At 41.4% G+C, this 23269-nt stretch overlaps 2 protein-coding genes across 8 annotated transcripts in view; one reads left to right on the top strand and one right to left on the bottom strand.

Annotated features, from left to right (window-relative positions):
- Positions 1-23269, top strand: part of LOC6725770 (teneurin-a) — a 198599-nt gene that overhangs the window by 96220 nt on the left and 79110 nt on the right. The window lies entirely within an intron of this gene.
- On the bottom strand, positions 2806-4163 carry LOC6725769. Its single transcript, XM_002106732.3, has 2 exons — positions 3431-4163; positions 2806-3365 (listed from the first exon to the last, which is right to left on the bottom strand). Exons 1-2 carry the CDS (start codon positions 3972-3974, stop codon positions 2917-2919), a joined length of 993 nt encoding a protein of 330 aa, XP_002106768.1. The 5' UTR covers positions 3975-4163; the 3' UTR covers positions 2806-2916.

Raw genomic sequence — 23269 nt, forward strand, 5'->3', positions numbered from 1 at the left:
GTACAATATGCATTTTCATATCTGAATAAATAGACAGGCGAGAGGTGCGGAGTTCGCACTGGGATACAATATATATATATGTATATATATATATATATATATAGTTAAATTCGTATATACATATATAGACAGCCCACAACAATGACCGGAGGGGTGAAGGGGCGGTAACGAGGGCACACAGATGGAAGAGCTTACGAGGACGAAATGGAGGTTGAGCTTGAGGATATGGATGTGGATGAGGATGTGGATGTGGATGAGAATGTGGATGAGGAGCAACAACGGCCAAGTGGTAACCAACAGTCAGCCAACTGATACAAGAGACTGGCTGCACTGCAAAAAAATATACCACCTGTTAAGGAATTGCTTATTTATTTATCAGTGCAAGAAAAAAATATGATTTGATATTTTTTTAAAAATAATTTCAATGGCTATTAGCATTTCTTGAAAATTCAAATTTAAACTTTTTAAGAATGAAAACTGCTCAACGATTTTAAATTTTTTTTTAAATTTATTATGATTGTTTTTTATTTATTATTTTTTGTATATTGCATAATGACTGCATGCGATTGAAACTGCTTTCGCGATTTCATATTAAAATCGAGCAAACTTTGAGCACTAAGTAAACGTAAAAGTTGAAAAAATCCGTATGCCAGAGATTCAAACAATAAAAAAAGAGAAATATTTGGATGCAAACTAAATGAGTGAAAATAAATAAGATGCTTATATGATTTTATTCCCCGGTGTAGTCGGTTGGAAATGTGGGCGTATGGGCGTTTGGGTCGCGTGGGCGTGGCCGTGGGCGGGTTTCGGCAATGCGGCGCAATATGTTTGCCTGTCAGTTTCATGCATTTCATATCGAAAACCATTCGTACTTTTACTTGAGTGAGTTTTATGAGCAACGAGCCGAGCCTGCACGGGGATACACATATCCATGAGTATGAGGATGCTCCACTGGCTACATTGTATCCTTTTTCCAGTTCAAAATGGAAGAGATGGATTTTTCGAGAGGGTTTCCCAAAGGGGGGAGCAAGTTGTGAAATGGGGGTGCAGATCCTAACATCAGTGGCCCCGTTTATATGCATAGTTTTTGGTTGCTGTGCGATTGCAAGCTGCCAAGTGGGTTAGATTGTGTTCCGCTGCCTGTGTTGTTCGCTCAGCTTTTATATTAAATGAAAATTCCAATTACTTTTTATGGGACTGCCAGCCGAACGCGGGACCACAACAGGGTGTGCTCTAGAATTCACTCCAACTTAAATAGTTAAATACTAAATTCCAGAGCACTAGAAACTGAAAAAATGCCACTGGAATTGGTTTGAAAGTACCTTTGCGGGTGACAAATCTATGCTCAAGCTTTTTGTAAGCGAAACAAGAATAAGAAGATCTAAAATGTATATACACTTTCGGCCTGACCTATATGTTTTTAAAATATTGCACTTTTTCTCTTTGCTGATTTATGTCCCCTTGAATGTCAAAGTTTCCCATTTTTAAGCTGCTGCTGCGAATTCAAAACAGAAAAATTACAATAAATATTTCTATTTCTCTCTTTTTTCGCCACTTTTAGGTAAGTTATGGAAACAGTCTGGCAAACCTGGAATACGATTACGAATGCGAATAGGACCTACTATATATGTATAAATGTATATATGGATGGATGGATGGATGGATGGATGGACGGATGGGTGTATATGTATAGAAAAATGTGCATATTTGAGGAGCGAGGGCAGGAAAAGCGCTTCGTTTCGCTTGGCTCAACAGCAGAACTTCGAAATGCCGGGGGAATTTAATAATTCAAGTGGCTGGGCGAAGGGCGAAGGCCTCTCTAATGACCTACTTGAAAACAAACAACAACAGTAACCAAAAAAAAAAAGAAGAGAAAAAATGAAATGTGTAACCACCCACTGAACCTCCACCCACCATCCGCACATAAGTAATTTGTGTGTGCTCGTATGGGTCAGGTGGTTTTTTTGGTAGCCAGAAACTTGTTTAGTTTTCGGTTTGCCTTAGTTCAGTTTTCAGTTCTCGAGTTTACCATTTTTTTTTTTATTTTTTTTTTTTTTAGCTTCAGGTTTGACTTGCAAGTTTAGTTTTGCACTTCAAGTGCATTTCACTAGCAAAAATCCCACACACAAAACATAACCTCTTGACCCAGTCCAATCAATAAGTCCCCACCATCTTCTCTATTCCAACCCCAAAGGAAAACAGGAAAAAATCGTGATGAACATTATGATTGAAATGCCGAGCTTTTCATATCATTTCGTTGGACAAACAAGTCGCACAAAACTGCCAAGAAGTGGACATGTCATACATATGTATATATACCTATACCAAATATATATTATATATATTTATGTGTATACCATACCTAGTTCATGTGTATTCTTATAGCAATGGGAGACAACTCGATTTTGCTCGTTAGACAACATTTGTTTCGGACAGTTGGCAACTAATTTGTTTTGAAATGGATGTCGAGAGTGTCCTCGACCCCCAGGACTTCAATTTGAGACAGGGGACCAAGGGTCGGCAAATTGAATAAGAAACAAAAAAAGAAAAAAAGCACAAGATATGCTGAGAAAAGTCGACCGAATATGCCATGAGCATGTGCAGATTTTCTTCCACCCCAAAAATAATAGGCCCTCACTTGTCCGTAAATATTTTGCCACATTTTTGATAGCATCAACAGGAAAATTGTTTGCCTTTGATCCCTGAAAAACTAAGTAGTCATGCGGTGAGCAATTCAGCTATTCAAAGTTTGAAACTATAGGATTTTTAAGCAGAGTTATCTGCTAAAATAAAAAGGCTGGGTTGTTGGCTTCAATGTCTGTATTTGTTTAATATTGTTGCCAGATCTAGTAAATAGCTGCAGTTCCAAGTTTAATTAGCCATGAGAATAGTCTTAAAAACCCTTAAACGGGGCTTTTAATCAGTTTCCGTTTCCGTTTCGTGTTCATTTTCAACGATTTCCGCCATATTCGCTGAACATTCGATAATGCCAACTGGTTGTAATTCAAGTGATTCTTCTGGCAAATTCACCTCTACGTGTGGTGAATTCGGTCCTAGTATGTCCTTGAACAAAGAATCGGCACTTGGGAGATAAAAACTCGGATCTTGATCGGTATTGGGAAGCACTTCGTCAGTTTTGGAATCATTGGTATCAACAGCACTTGGCAAAATGGCCTGGTCTGTATTTTGTGAATCCATAAAGTTGAATAATGCTGATAGCGAGACCAAAACTTCGTCTATATCTTCTCGTTCCTCTAAATTGGATCTACGCTGCTCCAAAGTTCGCAAGTTGGAGCCCACAGAAGTTGCCAATGCGGATTCATCGATCTCGTCTAACATGTCCTCCCTGGTATTTGATAGGTTATCTAGAAAATGAATGCCGTTTTGGTTTGATTAAATTAGAATGTGAACAAGCTGATAAATTATTTACCCAAAGTAATTCTATGTTTATTTTTCCTTGTTGGAACCATGAGACTGCGTCGATTTTCCTTTTTCTTTAAAACTTGTGAACTACTTGCCTTGGGTCTTGCGCTGGTGTTTAAACTTTGTGTTGGTGGATCGGCAATTGTAACCGATTTATTGGAAGGTCGACGTTCCAAACGTGCTGACTTGATGATGGGAGAGGTCCTAGAGCCGGAAGGTTTCTCCGAACCACTTTTCACGACGGGACTAGCACGGGTGGTGGTAGCTGGAATTGGTAATGGATCTCCTCCCGAAATGGGAGCAACGGTCTGCCGAAGTTTCTTATTCTCCGCAAAGAGTACAGACCTCAAATATTTCATTTCTTCAATTAGCTGCGATCTGCGCTCTTCCAGTTCCCTCAATTTACGATGTTCGGCATCCAAACTTGCGAAAAGTCGAGCAAATATAGCATTATTCTGTTCTTGCTGGCGAACGTGGGCTTCCACGCGGCTCGTTCGATTCTGGGATCCACTGGCATTATCATTATTGTCCTGAGATTTCTTTTCGGCCATGTTTTATTTGAGATTAGAGCTTGAGGTTCTCTTGGATATAGTCTTGAAAGTAGGGAATCCTCAGTCGCTCTATCAAAAACAAAAGAATAATTTTGAATTTCCTAGACCTGAAACAACAATATTTGGGAATTTTGTTCTATTGTGCTGTGCTCAGTTACTGTGTCGTGTTTAAACTGAGATAATCAAGCGATGGCTGTTCGAACTTAAGTCAACTAAAATCAAGGCCAACATGTTTTAGATATTGGATAAAAAAAATTGATTTAACATGGCTTTATTTTGATCCGAAATGATGGCTATAAAATGGCCAAGTTTCAAATTGATCCAGTCAGAAATTGCGCCCAACAAAAAGTACAAATAAATCGGAGTACGATTTTATTTGCACTCCCTGTGCTGCCATTATCCTGGCCTTTTAGCCACTCTCAAATTGGTCGAACTATTAAAGTGAAAAACTTTTTAGCTTCTGTTTTCCGTCGCTCCCCTACGAGTCCCCATCCCCGGATTGCTTCCATTTTATTCGGACTCTCATATTTTGGCAGACAAACTTCAAACTATTGTTGTGGCAAGTCAATGAACTGGCAAAATCGCCTAATATTTCCACACTCCCAGACACTTGTCCTTTTTTCCTCTATTTTCCGTGTGTTTGCTGGCATTTTTTTTTTTTTTTGAGGAAGGAAAAAGGAGTTTTCCCTGGGAGCTTCGCTCCATGTTTTGTGCTCTGAATGGCCAAGTATATTAAAAGTCTATTTCTTTTGGCAAGACAATAAAGTAGCGCGAGGGCGCAACGAGCGATAGTGAAGGACAGTAGTGGCTCACCCTGCCCGTTTTGCTGTAACAAAAGCACACGAAGATGAAGTTGGAGCTGGAGCAGGAACAGTAGGATTCAGGACTCAGGATCCTGGGATCCTGGATCCACGACTTTGGCAGTGGGTTGAATGAGCTGGCGGGCGGCTATTGTTCTACTTCGCGAAATAGCGCACATAAAAAGCCAAAGAACGACGGCCATAAATGATAAAAAAAAAAAAAAACAGAAAGATAGAAAGTGGGAGAAAATTGGTGGAAGCCGAAACTGAACCCGAAGTGGGGATAAATGACAGCCAACTGGCAGCCAGACAGAGGCGCCCCAAAATGTGGGGTTCTGGGGGGGGACATCAAATACTAGGGAGAACACCCGAGAATCCCAGAGAAAGACGGCAAAATGGAATAAAATACCAGGCCGACATCCACATTTTCCCCAGCCCCCCAACCCCTCACGCCAACCTACGCCCCTGTCAATTTCCAAGGAAAAGGGTTAAAAATGTTTCATTGCCTCTCTCGACAGGACTGCGAAGACAACATATGCCAATAATTTACGCAATTTAGACAAAGTAAAAAAGAAAAGAACAGAAAGTCGTGGCGGGGAAAAAATAAAACAAACAACAACGAAGAGACGGCCCGGAAAAATCGGGAATAGAAAGAAAAGGCCCAAGAAAATGTTCTCTTCAGGCAAATCCATCACTTCAAGGAGTTGGGTTGGTATGTCCAAAAACCATCAACAAAAAAAAAGACGAGGAGGAAAAAAGCCGGAATCCAAACCGAATTGATGCTCAATTTTATATTTTAAATGTTATTCAAATTGTGTCACATTTCTCAGTGTAATGGCTTGGAATTGTGTGTAGAAAAAAAGGGTTATCCCAGTTGTTGTTTTCGTATTTTGTGGCTTGTATGAGCCACTCCCCCCTCATTTTATTTATCGACAGCCATTTCTCCGGGGTTACACATCCGTTTTATATATAGGCAGTATATATGTATAGAGAGTGTGGGCATATAGAGAGATGCCTTAGAAATGAGCGATGCTCGGGCGATTTAAACGCGCTAAGCTAATTAGCTTTGGCCAACAACACCAAGAAGTTGGCCAAAGCAACTGACCCTCAAAGGTTGCCAAAGGCCTCCGTTTACGTTTGCGGAAATTGCGTCATTAACAGCCGCTTAGTTTAGTGTGTGTGTGTGTGTGTGTGGTAAATAAATACAGTATACACTACCAATCGTATATATGCACAGCAGTGGTCAAGAAAATAGCACAGAAATCGAACAGCATGGGATATAAATCAACTGGATGGAGCGATTTTAATCGAAAATTATAGGCATTATATTGACAAAAGCGTAATCACCGCATTTGCATTCGAAGTTTCCCCCGAGGCAGTTGGATCATCTCCTATTCCCAGCGCTATAATTATGAGCACAATCGTTTTGATATCCCCACCACGTCGCTTGGCGAAACATTAACCCTAAGACCTTTGATTAATGCCGGCTCAAAAGACACAACAGAAAAAGGGAAGCGAACAAAAAGGCGATGAACAAAGTCTCGTAATGAGACTGCCATTCCGATGATATGACATCTTGTTGTTTGGGTCCACTCGACTGGAGGACTCAAGGACCAAAAGGAGCCAAAGGACGAGAAGAAGGACCACTTCTCCGCCTTTCGTTCTGTGCACCCATCTCAATTACAGTCGTACACAGTCCCACAGTCCATACAGTCCAACTGAAAGATGAAGAGGGCGAGTCATCTTCGCCCTGCGAATTGCCCATTCCTTTGGTCATTCCACCTGCCTCCAGGGGTAACTTTCACAAGGTGAACTCCTTAACCTACTGCCCCCCATTCCACCACCCACGCCCCCTGCTAATGATGTCCAATTCAGTGTATTCGATTCGATTTCATTGGGACTTCCCCGGAGGCCAGGTGTGATGACCAGAACAAATGAAAGCAAATCCGAGTCGACGGAGGTGGAAAACCAAACGAACTACATGACATCTGGAGTACTAAACATCCGATTGCGCCAGTACATTCTCGACAGCTAATTGGACAAGTGAAAGTGAAATGGGGGTCCTGGCCTCGGGCGTTCTTTCTGCCGGGAAAGGTTACCGTTTCGCACACACTAGCAGAATAAACATGACCCATAAAATTGGGTCACTTGAAAGTGAAAACTGGGGTTGGTTGTACATTTTTATAAATTCTATAACATGTGGTTTCTTATAATTGGAAAGAATGTTATTATGCTTAATTAAGGGGGAAACCTGCTCTCCCTTTTATTCACTTTGATCGTAAAATTGTAGGTGCTCAGCACACGCATTTTCTCGCTGTGTAAGCCCTATACGGAACTGCTAATAAGACGCACTCCTGCTCGACTAATGCCAAGTCACAGGGAAAAGCCCTTTCTTCTTGGTTTCATGTTGGCTGCTTCTTTTTTCAGTTTCAGTTTCGGTTTCGGTTTCAGTGTCAAAGTCAGAGGCCGGGTCAAAAGGCGCATCAATGCTACTGAGCATATTTTGCGGTCGCCTCACTTCGCCCGGCCCAACCCATTTTCCATTTTCCAGCTGCCACAGAGCCCGGCTTTTCCTTACTTCATTTTTCCCTTCTTGTTTTATTTCCATTCTTTTTTTTACGTCTTTTTGAGAACTTTCTGTGTGTGTGTGCCATGATGCTGCACAAAAAACTTCCGACAACAATTCTGCAAACGCAAGCAGGAAAACATAAATCTGGCTAAAGCTAAAACGCAAACTTTTATTTAAAAAAAAAAAGTAGAAAAAAAGTGGGAAAAAAAGAATAAAAGGAGGAATTTTGTGTGAGTGCGTGCAAGTGATAGAGGGATTGGATAAAACAGAGACGACGAGTGCAGCCGAGAGGTCCCGAGTTCTGGAGCTTAAGATTGGCCCCACCACAGCTTGTGGACCAACTTATTTTCCAGGGCACTCAACTGGGTCGACTGCCAAAGGGCGCTACTTATGGATAAAGTACACAGGGGTAATAATAAGCCAATGCATAAATAAGTGTATTTATTCCATATAATAAAATGTATCTTAAAGACAAGTAATGCTGTTCTTGAAACCAAATGCAGATAGAAGTATTATTTCAATATTTTAATTAGCTGAAAACCAAACTGAACTGCAAGAAGCTCAGTGGTAGGGCATTATGTAAGCTCCTTGAATGGGCCAAACCGCATTTTGCAATGGACATAAAAATGCGAAAACAAGCTCTTCTTCAGCAGACTTGTTTCGTGCGAAAGAGAGGGGTAGGGCGGCGAGAAAGGGAGGGACACAAAGAAGTATCTTGGTATCTGGATTTTTTTCTTTCTTCTTTAAGCAAATGTCCACATTTTGACCATTTGAAATCCAAACAGGCAACTTTTCTCTGTGTGTGTGTGTGTGTGTGTGTGTGCTCCTTTAGTTTTTTGTACTACGTGTGTGTGGGGAACAGACTTTGGCTGCCATTTCGACTTGAGCTTGAAATTTTGCAACATGCCTTCGACATCTCTTGGGTATTTTTACGACCATCACAGACGGCCAAAACTGACTGACCACAAAAGCCAAGGCGCCCAAGAGCCGCGACTTGGTTGCCTCGCCCCTCCGATCATCATATGTATATATATATATATATATTCTTTTTTTTTTGGTTCCTGGTTCTGGTTTTCGGTTCTGGTTTAGGTTTAAAGCCACACAGAGAGCCTGAGCCGAAAAAAAAAGTGCCTGCTCCTGCTGCCTCAAATGGATTTGGACCGAAACACAAACACACAGAGCTGGAATAAAAATAAAAATACAAATAGAGGGAGCATAAAAAACAGATACAGTGCGAGAAAAAAGGCGTTGATGGACGGGGGAGACGGGGGCATCTCCATGATGCACGTGATGCGATTCCTCACTGGCTTAGATACAAAGATACAAACCCAAAACAAGTAGAACAATCAGTGCTGCCAATTGTGTTTCATCGCAGAGTAGCCAAGTCAATAGAACTTAAGTGAAATAGAAAATATGTATGTGTACCAATATCAAATCAAACGTAAATATTTAATTATTTGTTAGATGAGAAATAGGTTTTATATTTATATCCCAGAAGATATTTAGCATTTTCAAACCGTAGGTGGGTTTCCTTTGGCTGTAGAAAATGTCTTAATATTTGCATTACAATTTTGCCTTACAATTTCCGAAGAAATCCGCGTTTAAAGTCCAAGGTATCGACTCCGATGACTGCAAACTCAATTCGATTCGTTTCGATTGGATTCGAGAAGAAAGCCAAACAGAAGAGCAGGCTTTAGCCAGCTGATTTGCCGCCAATTAGCAACTAAGTGGATTTGTAGACCGTAAGCTTAGCCTCGGGTTGCTGTGGGTGGTTCAATGGGTGGTGCGATGGGTGGTTGGGTGGTTGGGTGGATGGGTGCTTAGGTGGGCTGGGCGGTGGGGCTCTCAACTGTCTGTAACGGTGTTACGTGCCAGGTCGAAATGTGAAAAAGTTGCCAATATTTATATCGATAAACAAAGTTGGAATAAACATCAGCGATTTCAATGGCACTGTGAGAAAATAATGTATCATGCATATACATTATAGTCATAAGCTCAATGTTGGTAATACCTATTACCTTTATCCTATTACTGATATCCCTGTTGCACCGCCAAATCCACCTGTTTATTTTTGCGTCTATCGATTGTGTTTTTTGCAGTGTAGAAAGAGAGAGCTCCATGGATGGGGACTTAGTCCAAAAGCCACGTGTATGCTACGCGTACGTGCTGTTGTTGAAAAAGTGGTGGAGTGGGTTTTAGGATTTGGGTGGTGCCGTAGCTGTCGGTGTAAGTGGGTGGTGCTGGGTGGTGCTGTTCGGGTGATGGCTGCTTTTGGGTGGCTCAGTTCGGCAGGCCAAGGGGCAACCTACTGGCGAACTACTACGTGCCCGGGTCCAGAACGAGACAAGTTAAATCGTCGCGTTATTGATGGCGAATGTACGTGATAGGCTCACATACCACATAGCACCACAATGATGAACATCATCATCATCATCATCAGCATAGCGTTGATGATCATAATGCCGATGCTGGTGCGCCTGCTGATCATCATCATCATCATCATAATCATCATTTTGGTAATGGCTATAATGAAGGCTGAAGGGAACTTTTGCGCCGACAACAGCTTTCAACAAGCATCGGGCCCACCTGTGTGCACGCTTTTCAGACAACAAAAAACTTTTCTTTTTTTTTCCTCTGGCCCCCATGCTCCCCCTTATCACTTTCCCCCTCCCCAACCAACTGGATACCCACGACTTTTCTATATGAAAAAATCCCTTCCCCCTTCTTGGCAACATTATGTTGCCTGATGAGCAGACCTCTTAGCTTAATGTGATTAAAGAGACTTGACATTGGGATCTTATGTTGGCCAGATTGGAAATTTTGACCTGTTTTCATTTGACGCTTTTTAAGCAGCTTTTGTTTTGCCAGCGCAGATTGGATTTTCTTCGATCTAACGTGTGGATTAAAGCTATTGGAAAATATTAGATGATAATGTGTGCATTATATCTTTTAAAGTCTACTTCTAGCTTATTTGGTATGTTAGATACAAATTTGCTTTCAGACTAATCTATTTCCCTTGAGAAATTCCCCCTTAGTACAAGTTCCTTTTTTCAAAAAACGACTAAGCAAAATAATTGAGTGTTTTTGTGTTCGGAATGCTATGCGGAGTTTTTGCTGACTCATAAAAACTCCCTTCCAACAAAACGCAGCCAACAAACACGACTGCAACTGACAATTTAACATTTAATTAAAAATCAATTAAAAACGTATTTTTGCACTTTGCTGTGTGAACGAAACAGGGCAAGTGGAAAAAGAGAAAAAACATATAGACAACGCCGATAGGTAACTCCAATGTATACATAACTACAAATATATATGTATGTATGTAAAAGTGGGGAAACAAAAACAAAAAGTTAGGAAGGGAATGCCAGGGAGCTCGAATGCTGGAATTCTGTGCACTGCAAATAGAGGATTTTATGTTAAATAAGTATGATTTAAAAAATGTATATACATATATATCTAATAATTAAATAATTTAGATTATACTTGAAAGTAGTGTTGGGAAAGGCCCCATTTTACGGCATTAATTCAAGTTTCCTGCTATTTTTCTCAGTGCCTCTCCTCTCCCATGGGCACACAATTGTGTGTGTGTGTGGGCTTATCTCTGTGTATATTTATGTTGTTGTTTGATTATTGGAACTGAAGTTGAAATTGAAAGAGCTTAATTGAATTAATGTACGGCATGAATGGGGGCCTTAGATGCGGCAGTTGCAATGGGGAATTCATTCTCTCATCATAATTCTTCGATTGCCGATGTTTGAACTCTGATGGGAATTCGTCTCGGCATTCAATCAGCAACTGCGAATTAAATGCCACCTCCACCGACCGAAGAAGAAGTGTGGGCAGTATGGGGTTAAGGATGGGCGGTTTGGGCGTACCACCCGCATTTATTGATGCCAACGAGCCCTTGAAGACAACTTAACCCTTTAGTGAAAAGGTCGCGACTTCGGACATCGTTTATCATTAAATTGCAATTAAAATTGACACGAAATTTGATTTATATAAGTATGGCATATACAAATTATAATACATACATATGTATATTTGTGTGTTGAAGGGTTGATTGGCTCAAAGGCTTGGGTTTCATGTTTGACTTGCAATTAACCGCGCCTTGAATGACATTCCTGGTCTTGGGGGTTAAAGAGGTTCATGTGTGCGCTATATTATACTTAATAATATTGAAATTATTTCCATATACGTATATTTTCAACTCAAATTTCTGAACTAAATAAAAAAAAAAGCCATAAACATGTGGGCAAAGCCTTTTTTCAGTTCTCGTTTCGATCGCCTGACAGCCGTTAATTCGGCCACTTCAGTGCTGATGATTATGAGGCCAATGATTAGAATGAAAAGAAATAAAAAAAAAAAAATAGGAAAAAACAGAGAGCGAGAAAATTCCAATTCATTTGAATTTGCATATAAAACGAAAAAAATTCATTGGGCGTTCCATAAAATTTTGTTCGATTCGGATTCGGAATCGGAATCGGAGTGGAAATCGTTTTATGGTTATGATGTGTCAGATGCGGGCCGTTTCATGTTGGTCATGTTGTTTGCTCCGAAAAGCCCAAGTCAATAAAACGCACTGGGTGGTGTCACTCAAGTGAAAAGTCCGGCGAGTGGAAAATCCGGCGAGAAAGGGGCAAGGAAAATGGAAGGAAAAGCAAAGATTAAAGAAGAATTGATGTGCATAAAACGGCGGCAATCAAACAATCGGTGGGTATTTTTTTTTTTTTATTTCGCATTGGCTCCTCTGCTTTTTATTATTGTACGAGGCGGAAAATCTGCCAACAAAAGAGTCTTAAGAAGAACTCTTAATAAGGATGTGAAAAATGTTCGGCATTGCTAATTGAGCGAACATTTAATTCCTTCCGAAACCCCCCAACCTTTCCCTTTAATTAAGGCAAAGAAAAAAAATAAAAAGAAAATATAAAAAAAATAATGTGGAAAATAATGAAAGGCAATGGAAAACGAGGGAGACTATGGCAGCAATGTTAATAATACTTATGAAATTTTCAACTTGAGGAATCACAGACGATGGCCCGCATCGCATCTATCGAGTGCCATCGACAAAAGAGCCGCGTGCACCGAGAGAAATTACGAGTGCTTTGCCTGTGCAGCATGCATGTTAATATGTAAGAATTGTTTGCATTTAAAAAGCCATACAAATGGAGGCAAAAAGCCGGCGCGATTTCCCCGGGCAATTCTCCGTTTTAAACTGCAATTGGCATTGAAATTTAACACTGGCCCTTGCATTCATTTGCAAAGCACGTTTCTTGGGCTCCGATCTCCGCCTGGCTCCTTCATTTCCCCGCCATCGTTTCCTTGCCCCGCCCCGCTGCATTTCCCCCCGATTCGCCTTGATTTTCCCCCACGATTTTCCATCCTCTTTGGTGGCGCTTTGTGTGTGGGCAGTCGGCAAAAGTCAGCGACTAAATTAATGTGTGCAATCAAATGTGAGCAATTCCCAACTCGCTGAATGATTCAAGTGTAATTTTATGGGAAATGTGGGGTGGGCAATGAGGTGGTGGGGAGTGGGGTAGTAGTGGGTTAAATTACATAGTATTCTAATATATGGGCACTGCAAGCGGAGTGGGAATATTGCTAATTATAACCACTGTTTTGCGTTTAGCTGCACTTTAAGTGCAGAAGCAATACAATTTCAGCATTTTAAGATGATTTTCAACACTTTTATTACCCCTCGACTGTGCATATTAAAACAAAAAGTGCAACACATTTCGGTAGAGAAGTTAAGCAACAATGAAATTGAATTTTAATTGGCCTACATACTGCACAATGTGTGTGCATTTGAAAATTCGTTAGCCAAATGTTCTTGACAGATTTAGAGCAACAACTTTACAAATTAATAAATTGTTTGTCGCTTGATCGCGGCAGTAAAATCAAATATATTGTTGAAATGCTGAAAAAACCGACTGCAACTGACACAAAAATAAAAAAAAAACAAATATTGCGAAAAGTTTTTAATACCAAATGTGATTTTGTTTTAAATTTGTTTGAATGACTATCAAAGGGAGTTTGTTGCGATTCGGTGTAAGTCTTTTGTATACACACTTTTTTGTGACCATACAAAAGGGCTTTTAACGTTGACTTTTTTATTTGCTGCTCGTTGTTATTTTTTGTGACTGTGTGAGCCCATCAAATTACAGTCGAAATTTGTTATCCAATTAGGAGTTCGTCCCTCGATTTTCGAAAAAAAAAATTCACTGCAAACTACGAGGCGTTTTTGCTTAATTTTTGATGTATGAAAAAAAAACGAAAAATGAATGGAGTGTTTTTAGTCCTCTTTTGGGGTGTGGTGCTGCCAAAAAGTTTTTTGCAGCTGCAGCGGCAAAGTAGATTAAAATCTAAATACACACACACAGACACTCATAAATTGTGCTCAAATAAACCGAATTAAAAGTGCAAAACAAGGAGAGCAACAATGCAAAGAGTGTGCCAAAAGTGAGGGGGGGAAATGGAAAAGCGGGACGCAGGATGGGAAAACTTTTTAAAACAGTTAAGTGTAAAGGCGCGTCATGTTAGACACACCGCAAGCCACGCCCCGCCGCCCCTAAAACCTGGTTGACTGGACTAACTTTTGACAAAATGTCGACAAAAAGCAGTGGAAAAAATGAAAGGAGCAGGCAGGCTACACTTTACGTTTCAAAAGAAACTGATGCGCTGTTGTTTAAAGAGGTTTGGTTTTTTGGCCAATGAAATAAAACATACTCGCAGTGATAAAAAGACCTATTTCAAATTAAACATATCATATTAAAAGGTTTGATTTACAAGCATATTTGTGCAGTGTAGGCCAGTCAAGAGTTAACGGACAGCACACAAACGGACAAACGGACAGGCGGACATGCGGACAGCTACCGACAGCCGCCACACACGGAAGCCATAAAAACTTATGGCAAAATATATAAAAATTCACCCTTTTTATTGTGGCAAACAAGGAGAACGAGAAAAAATAAAATGCAAAACATTTTACCCCAAGCAGGAGCATACGAGTATACGTACTCCCGTACACAATCTGCAGTCAAAAGCGAACTGAACAGAACCGAACTGAACTGAAGAGAAGAGAACCCAAACTGACTGTCGCCGTCGTCGTCTCAACCCTTTGGGCCAACTAAAATTAAATGCTGAGTTTAGCAAAAGTACGAAAATAAAAAAAAAGTACGACCAAAGTAGTAGAAAGCCGAAGTGGGGAATGCTCTTTATGATGATCAAAGGACCATGATACCATGATTTGTATTCGAAACGAAACAAAAAAAGAGCGATTTGAATATACTTAAAGATACATATATATATCTATAATTGTATTACATAATGATGAAATATGATATCATTTATATGGTATCATTATGATGGTATGATATGATTAGTATTATCTATTTTTTACTCCAAGAGCAATGCCTGGATATCTGGTTAGGGTATCTGAGCAGGAGCAGCCATAGCGGCAGCAGGAGCAATGTGGCATGCAATTGTTGTAAAACAAAGGCAATGAAGATTCGAAATGAATACAAACAGCCAAATGGGGCGCAAACAAAAAATAAAAATAAAAAGTAAAAAAGGCAGTAACGACAGCAGCGGCAGTGGCAGCGGCAAGGAATAAGGCAGTATAGTAACCGGGAACAGCAGGAGCTGTCTCATAAGAATAATAATAATAATAATATAGCACAATATATATGCATATACATACATATATCGGGATATGTGAAAACGGTCCGCGCATAAATAACGGAATTGCAGTGCACACAAAGTGAAACAGAAGGTTGAAAGTAAAGCCAGAGAAATGGGAAGGGGGATGGGGTGTGGTGAGTGTGGAGAATATATATGATTGGAGAAAGGCAAACGAAACACGTGAAAGATCGAAAGATAAGCCTTAGCTAGTTACTGTTATAAGTCGTAAATCCATACGACAGAAATTATTAAAAGTTCTATTAATAGGCGCACTTGGAGTAACATAGTAATGATCAATTCTTAAGATCATAAACGATTTCTTATACAGAATGTAGATGATCATTATAACATGATAATATTCTGGCTTTTTTTTAACCATATAAGTAAATGAAGTAAATGAATGAAATTCCTAGTGATTGACAGCCGAAAAAGGGGAATCTCCCTGCGCAACAGGTGGCTCTTCAGTTTCTTTAAACGGACAACGAACCCTAAGACTAAACACCCAAACAAAAAAAAAAAAACCCTAGAACGTGACCCGTGCTCCTTTTTCGAAGAAAGGGAGTCTTTTTTTCGGAAGAATTCCCCCCTGGCAATGAGTTTCTTCCCTGGGGATGCCTGCTGTTGAATTACCGTTCTTTTTTCCACCATGGCCTTGTTAACCCTTCTTCCGTCGGCTCTTCCCTTCACATTTCTTTGCTTTATTACCCATTTTAACCGTTCTTCGGGGTATTCTGTTTCCATCAATAGTACTACCCCGGTTTTTATGGATACCTCTCAGCTGTTCGTCGAGCCGAGGGTTAAACACGAGCTAAATGTTTGTACCACTACTATGCGGAGTAAAGAGGGCCTTTCCAAAAGAGGGGGGTGGCCGAAAAGAAAAAAAGAAGGGAAGTTGAAAACGAGAGGGAGAAGCACACACCTGGCATTCCAGGGATAAATGCGAAATGCAATTTTCCTCTTATGGGATAGCGTTGATTTCAACAGTAGTGGCCCCCTCTGGCTTTCCCCGCCAGTCTTAACCCTCCCAACGCCCACTGACCTGCTGAAATATTCATTCTGTATTGCATTTTCTTCGGCAGCACAAGTGTGCTGCTGTGTTTTTCTGTGGCTGGAAAATGGGAAATGCTCCGGCTAACTGCATTTGGCTTGAGAGATTTTGCACGTGTGCCGCCTCAATTTCCCCCTCGTAGGCATCCTTGGGTTAAGGGTAACGGCGAGCGGAGGGTACGGGTTAAGGGTTAGTTGTTGGAAAAAAGGGCGAGCACAACACAACATTCTACGGGCTGACAAACAAATTAGCAAAATCATTGTGCAATCTGTAAATGCCAGACAGTGGTGTGAAATGTGTTGTATTTAGATTAAAAACTTGTAAAATTATGTTAATAGTTTATAATGTAAAATGGCTCTCAATATAACCTTTCTGTCCTTTTTTTATACTTAATTGTTATAGACCTTTATGTTTTATTTTAAGCTTATCAAACTGGCATTCATATATTATTATTTCAGCATAAAAAGAGTTTTTATTGTGGAATCACTGTATTGCCAAGATTGAAATTCGAGTTCCTCTTGAATTCACGCTCACTTTCACAGCAATGTAGAAGTAGCAACCCCCTTTTGGTGGTCATTGTTTATCGAGAGGGGCTTCCTTCAGTGGCAACAACCCCTCGACGAGGTCCTCGAATTAAAACCCAAGCCCAGAGAAACATTCATCCATATCGAGACGGGCGGCAATAAATTTATAAGTTCTGCTAATGTGCGTTAATGGCTTGTAGTGTTCAGAACACAAAAAAAAAAAAACACGAGGGATATGGATACAAAAAAAAAAAGAAAACCAAGAAGCCAAAAAATTGTACGGTCGTGTGCCTACTTAGCATATTTCCCCACCACATCCCTCTTTTCGTTATTTAATTTTTTCGTTTGTATGATTAGAGGTTATTATGCTAATTTGTTGCTCTGCCCACCCCTTTTATTTCCAACTCCAATACCAAATTTCGCCTAGTTTGGTCTGTGAATTCGGACATTATGCTGTAATTAGCAATACTGTTATGTCTCGGACCTTGTCGATGCTTAATTTATGCAAAATTACTCCGAGCGTTGGAGGCGGTTCAACAGAAAAACAGGGGAAAAGCCAAATGCACAAAAAAAGCCAGATAGAACGCCATAGTCGATTTTCTCGACTATCAGATACCCTTTACCCAGTGGGAGTGCTAACGAGAAAGTTAAACAAATAATAAATTAATTCATTTTAGCCAGAGAGATCAAGAATATATATACTTTATACTATCGGAAGCGCTTTCTTCTTTTCAACGAATCTAGTATACCCTTTAACTCTAGGATCAGTGGGTATCAAAACACGACCAAATCATGAAGGGGAAAAAAACTCCTCGTGTTCTGTTGCCTTTTTTCAACTCCTTTTTGTTGTTTTGCTGTTTTTCTATTCAGCACTTTGAGGTTATGCCGGTCTATATTTGAACAATGTGCTAAATGAGTCGAATGTTTGTGTAACACCCAAAAAGAAAAAGGGGGAGTGGATTTAATGTGACACATAATGACTCCAGTAATTCTACGAGCAGAGGATATTAAACTAGGGGCTTGGCATTAATAAGTATATAAAATACACGATGAACTGGTAGAAAATGATTGAAAGGTCTCAAATATTAACTAAATATATAATGAAATTGAAAATTGTTTAATTTAGAGACTAAGTTAATAAGCTCGCTTCATATTTGTAAATTAAATATTTTCCCATCTCTTTTCTTTCAGGTATGTATCAAAATTCAAGACCGACTCCGTGGGTCATCCCAAAATGGTTAAGTACATACAGAATGGGCCAACGAATGGGCCAACCGCACATCATATATGCATGAGCATATAGTTTAGATATAGATATATATTCTGGCAAAAGTTTGCGTTAGTTAACTGAAAAAGTATTACGCAGTCTAGTGCCCAACTATGGGCCAAAAGCCCACGAAAACTTTAAATATAGCCACATAATTTTTTGGCCAGTAGAGGCAAAACTTTTCGCAGGCTTCATAAATGGTTGTGAGCGTGTGTGTGTGTGTGGTGAGCTTTCCCCCCTCCCACTTTGCCACCTAGTTATGACCTCCACCTCTGGATTTTCTCCTCAGTTTTCCCGCTCTGGCAAATTTTCATGCTAGCCTACCTACCTACCAGATATTTTTGTGCTGAGTTTACATTATCAATGAACGGCTTTTGCGCTTTTGTGCGGCTTGGTCGTCTAAGTAGCCCATCACCCAGCACCACCCCCCCACCAAAAAAAAAAAAGGAGGCGGTTGGGAGGCGTGGCAGTTGCGGTTTTGGGCGTGACGGCAACTATGAAATAAAGGCACTAACGACTAGCAGCGCTCCAAAAGTAAGTAATCTGCACAAACACACACATTCGCACACACGGGCAGACTGAAAAGCAGAGGAGATGTATGCATAGATTCGCGCTTACATGGCATCCAAACCCAATCCCCTCGCCATTTTCAGCCACCCACTCGCCATACATTTTCCAGCCAGCAGCCGTGTGTCGTGTTGTTTGTGGCCCGCCAACAGAAATTTGTTGGGCAATTTCCAAGCCAACAAATCTCTGCAATGCTGGTGCAGGCAACCCAACCAGCTAAGCCACCCATTTCACCCAAAAAAAAAAAGAAAAAAAGAAGAGGAATATCAGCCTATAGAGCTTCGGTTAGAAGAGCCTAGTAGTGCACTCTCCAGATTCTTGGGCTACCAGAAACCATCAAGTTTCCAAACTTCCCTAAAGTTAGGATGCAGAGCAACTGCTCGTAGGTATTCCTACTTGGTATTAGCCAAACTGGCTAAACTTGTAACCAAAACTCTAGACTTTAGTTGTAACAAAAGTAATGTTACTTTATTCTCACCGAGAGGATTACAACCCAATGTGATCTTGACCTTAGGATTCTCTTCAGCTACTGATACACTTGTATTTACCAACTTCTGAATCAAATGAAATGGAAGCCCAAAACCACCTGGCTTAATTTTTAGAGCGACTCCAAATGAGGTGGCTCCCGGATGGGTGATGGTTGTGGGTGGGGTTTTGTGGACACACATGCAGCTTGTAACTTGCACATGCACAACGCCGGCTGCTGATGCTGCTGCTTGCTAACAAGGTTCGGACCTTCATTGGTTGCGGGGGGTGGATAAAAGGGGGCTGGGCACCACCCACTACAGTGGAACAGGCCGGGCATGCACAAACTGTCGCCAAAAACAATTTCGTTGAGATTTAAGTTCTGTTCAACAATTTCCGCTTTGGCTTTGCCCCCTTTGCGATTTTTGCTGGCGAAAAAAAAAAAGAGAAATATATAGAAGAGAAGAAGGTAGTAGGGGGGGAAATTGTAAGGGGGAGGGGGCTGGGAAAACCACCCAGGAAAAGCACCCAGCACTCCGAGGCTGCACAACAAAAACCACATTCATAGATAATGTGCAGCTTGGGTTTGTGGTTATTTTGTATGCTCCGTCGGTCTGCCAGTTGCCAGGGACTTGCCACTCCCATTTTCTATTTTCCCGCCCACTATACATATATATATATAGATATCTACTCTTCCCTTTTTTTTTGGAATTTTTTGTTGCATCTGAGGGGCAGAAAGAAGAAGTGCTCATCCAATTTTCGTTGTCGTCGAGGAAATTTTTGGTGTGCGATGCTCTCTGCAGAAATTGCATTTTTCTCTGGGCCCGCTGACAATATCGCGATGTCCTCGCTTTTCCTTTTGTCCTGGCCAACACTCATACACACAGCAATCCACACACACACACCCGCACACCCACACACCCAAACGGAGTGAGATAGATGGAAAAGGGAAGCGAAACTGACAACGGATTCGGATTCGGATGAGCAGGAGAGGATGGGAATGAGGCTTGGGATTGGGATTGGGATTGGGATTCCGATGAGGATGGGTTGGGCCTGGGCTTGGATTTGGACCGCCGCAAAGTTACCCGCCAGTCAAGCGCTCGGCCACAAACTTTTGGGCACGATTTTCGGTTAGCGAAACAACCATTTTCTATTTTTCGCCCAGCTTTTTTTTCAGCTTTTTGTTTCGTCAGTCAGTCAGCGTTAAAATGTGCTGACTGTACTGCTCTTCTGCTCGCTGCCTTTTTGGCTGGCTTTGTCATTATCAGTGGGGCTTTTTCGGGAAGCCGTCTAAAAGGGGACAAATCCGGCACTAAACTGCTGCAATTTTGGCCATTTTTTCTTTTTTTTTTTTTGGGTGCAGTTTAAGTTGCAAGCGATTGGGTTTAAGTTTAAGGCTCAACTCGTAAGTAATTTAAATACTTTCAATGCTGTAGGCATATGCTCGAAATAGCCTTTGTGAATATGTCGTTATGTTCACAACCTTGGAGTCACTTTACTTCCATTGCCAATCATTTTGCTGACTTTCTCGGGTCAAAAGTTCACGGATAGATCAATGTCGGTGTCAGTCAGCCAGTCAGTCATCCAAATGGCCTGCTTTGCTCCATCTCTACCAGCCAAACAAATCAAAGTAAATTAGAAGTTGGAGACACAAAACAAGTACAGAAAGAGACGGCTGGATGGCCGATGGAAAGAGACGGGGGTAGTTAAGTGCAATACTCTTCGCATTGATTGCGCACTTGATTACGATAAATGAAACGTCAACAGGCGGGAGGGAGCGAGAAGGAGCGTGTGGGAGCGGGACAAAAGGATGTGGGGTCCTTGGGGAGGGCATCCTGTGCAGCCTGCACGTATTGTTCCCGATGTCCTTGTCCTCCTCACACTGATTTCTTTTGTCTACGCCGAAGACACTGGAAAAAATCTCATCCTAGTTGCAAATCTCAATAGATTAAAGATTCTGCAATACAAGCTCTAATAGCTTGTTAGAAGAATCTATTGTTGCAACCAAAGTCTAAGGAACAACATGTTCTACATCTTGGTTGTACCTAGTCTATATTCCCATAACTGGCATGCAATTTCGCTCAGTGCACTGATGACTTTGCTGCGACTTTCCCTGCGACCTTCCTCTCAGCTGCGTCAGCGTTTCTCATCTCTTGTCTCGACGGCGGCCGAAAAATCACAGAGGCCATGCCGGAAAATCAGGCTGATGTCCCCTCCCCGGCTGCTCCATTTCTCCACTTTTCCCCCGTATGTCCCACGGATCTAGGGCCTTTTCTCAAGGCGCCGGAGCAAATGTTGACATGCTGGCAGCAAGCCGTGACTGGACTTTGGACTTTTGGACACGGACATGGACATGGACACGGACATGGATCCGTATCCGGACACTCGGTTACATGGTCCTAGGAGACGGTAAATGGGTTGGGGAATGGAAATGGGTGATGGGTGATGGGGTATGGGGAATGGGCGAATCCGTATCCACTCACGTCGCTGGGCCGTCTGTTTGTCATTTTGCCGCTTGGCCACTTAAGGCAACAATGTCACCTACCCAAGAACAGTAGACGAAGAAGAAGCCAGCCAGCCAACCAGCCAGCCAGCGAGCCACCCCCAAAGGGGTATTCCATCCCCCTGCTGTCGTCCTGTTCCTGGAAAATCCTTGAGCGAGTGAACAGCACCCCCCCAAACCCACACTCCCCTTTTGAGTTTGGGAGCGAAGCCCCTTTCATGTGTGTGCTCCGCCACTCTAGAGGATTCATTCATGTTGAAATGCGCAAATTTGTTATCAACGCTTTATGCCATTATGTTCCGTGTTGGTCGGAGATTTCCCCTAACCATTTTCCGCCACCCAAAACACCACTTCCCACTGCCCCTTTTGTTTCTGGCTTTTCTGGCCGCATAACATTTTGGCAACGCTTTGCTCATTCGTTTGTTTTTTTATGTACTAAGAGCATCTTAAGGCTCAAGGAGTTCCAGCTAAGAAGAGCCCATTGTCAGGGTTAACCCAACAAGCCCAGAATTTTCCGCTTTTAACTGCCTTTGGGATTGTGTGTTCTTCCTTTGTGGCTCATTGACTCATTAGACGTGGATAAATTTGGAAATTTAGAAAGAATTCTGATGTAATTTTGCTTGGCAACGAAACAGGTGAGGCGGGTTTGAAATTTAACAAGATCTTTAATGTTAATTACCAAGTGCCGTGTATTTTCCACATCGACTGCAAATAATAAGGGAAAATGGTGGAAAATATAGGAGGAGGAAAATGGATGACGGCCAGTTTGGTTCACTATAGCCACATTAATTAGAATTATCTCAAGTGTGCCACTGACTGCTGTGGGGCATAAATGTTTCAGCAGCATTTTATGCAAATGAGTTGCATCCACGCACACACACACACACACACATTGCCTCCAGGATCTCAACTCCCAAACATTTTAGTTCTCGAAAGTCCCAAAGTTCTGCGTGGTGAAAAAAAAAAATAGAACTATAAAATGCCCACCCCAAAACCCACAAGCAACGCAAACAACAACGGCGGCATTTTATTGAATACAAAGTTTTTGGGGGCCACCCCAAAAAGGCAAGGCCGCAGTGTATTATAAATTAATAAGCGCTCAAACACACACACTCGCACACACAAACACACACATTGGAGTTTCGGCATAAATAATAAAGTTAAATACGCTTACACGACGCCTTTTTGGCGGTGGAGAGATGGGGCCGAAACTTCAACTTTGCAACTGCAAATGCCGAATTTATCCTGCGAGTTCTCAATTGTTTTGTACTTTCGGGGATCCTTTGGGTAACATTTTGGGCTATTTGAGCCATTGGATGAGCGGCAAAGTTGCCAGCGAACTTCCGTTTTACGAAAATGCCAAATACTTAAAATATTTAATGGCAACTGAAAAGGACTTTAGTTTTAGGGACGGCCTATGTCAGCCTCAAAAAGACTAAAATCCAAATAAGATCAGATGATATATCGTTGTACTTTTCAACGGTAAATTGCTGACACATCGATAAACATAAAGCGCTTTGTTGCATTTTCGGCGATACTACAGCACCCCCAATCCCCAACCAATTTATCAACATTTTCGATTAGCTTACCACGAAACTCCATTCCGGCGGAGATTTGTCACAAGAACCGCAATCCATTGGAGCAACTCTATCAAAATTCCGAGAATTGTCAGCGCTTCGCATTGCCCGGCATTATTTTGATTAAGTAGCCCGGGCCAAATCGATATATCAACGCGTTTGCACGCGACATCCAACATTCAACAACCAACGTTCCCCAATTTCGGCTTCAGTATTCGGTGTTCGGTTTTCGGGGCTCCCCCAGAATGTTTCCCATCCAGGCGAAGCTCCAAACCTCACTTCCATTTGCGGATGT

Source organism: Drosophila simulans, chromosome X (genome assembly GCF_016746395.2).
Source record: "Drosophila simulans strain w501 chromosome X, Prin_Dsim_3.1, whole genome shotgun sequence".
NCBI lineage: Eukaryota > Metazoa > Arthropoda > Insecta > Diptera > Drosophilidae > Drosophila > Drosophila simulans.

Excerpts from the sequence above, each read along its gene's own strand:
- LOC6725769 (XM_002106732.3), bottom strand. The coding sequence starts at position 3,974 with ATGGCCGAAAAGAAATCTCAGGACAATAATGATAATGCCAGTGGATCC. Across the intron at positions 3,366-3,430 it reads TAAACATAGAATTACTTTGG|ATAACCTATCAAATACCAGG; the intron begins GTAAATAATTTA and ends TTCATTTTCTAG.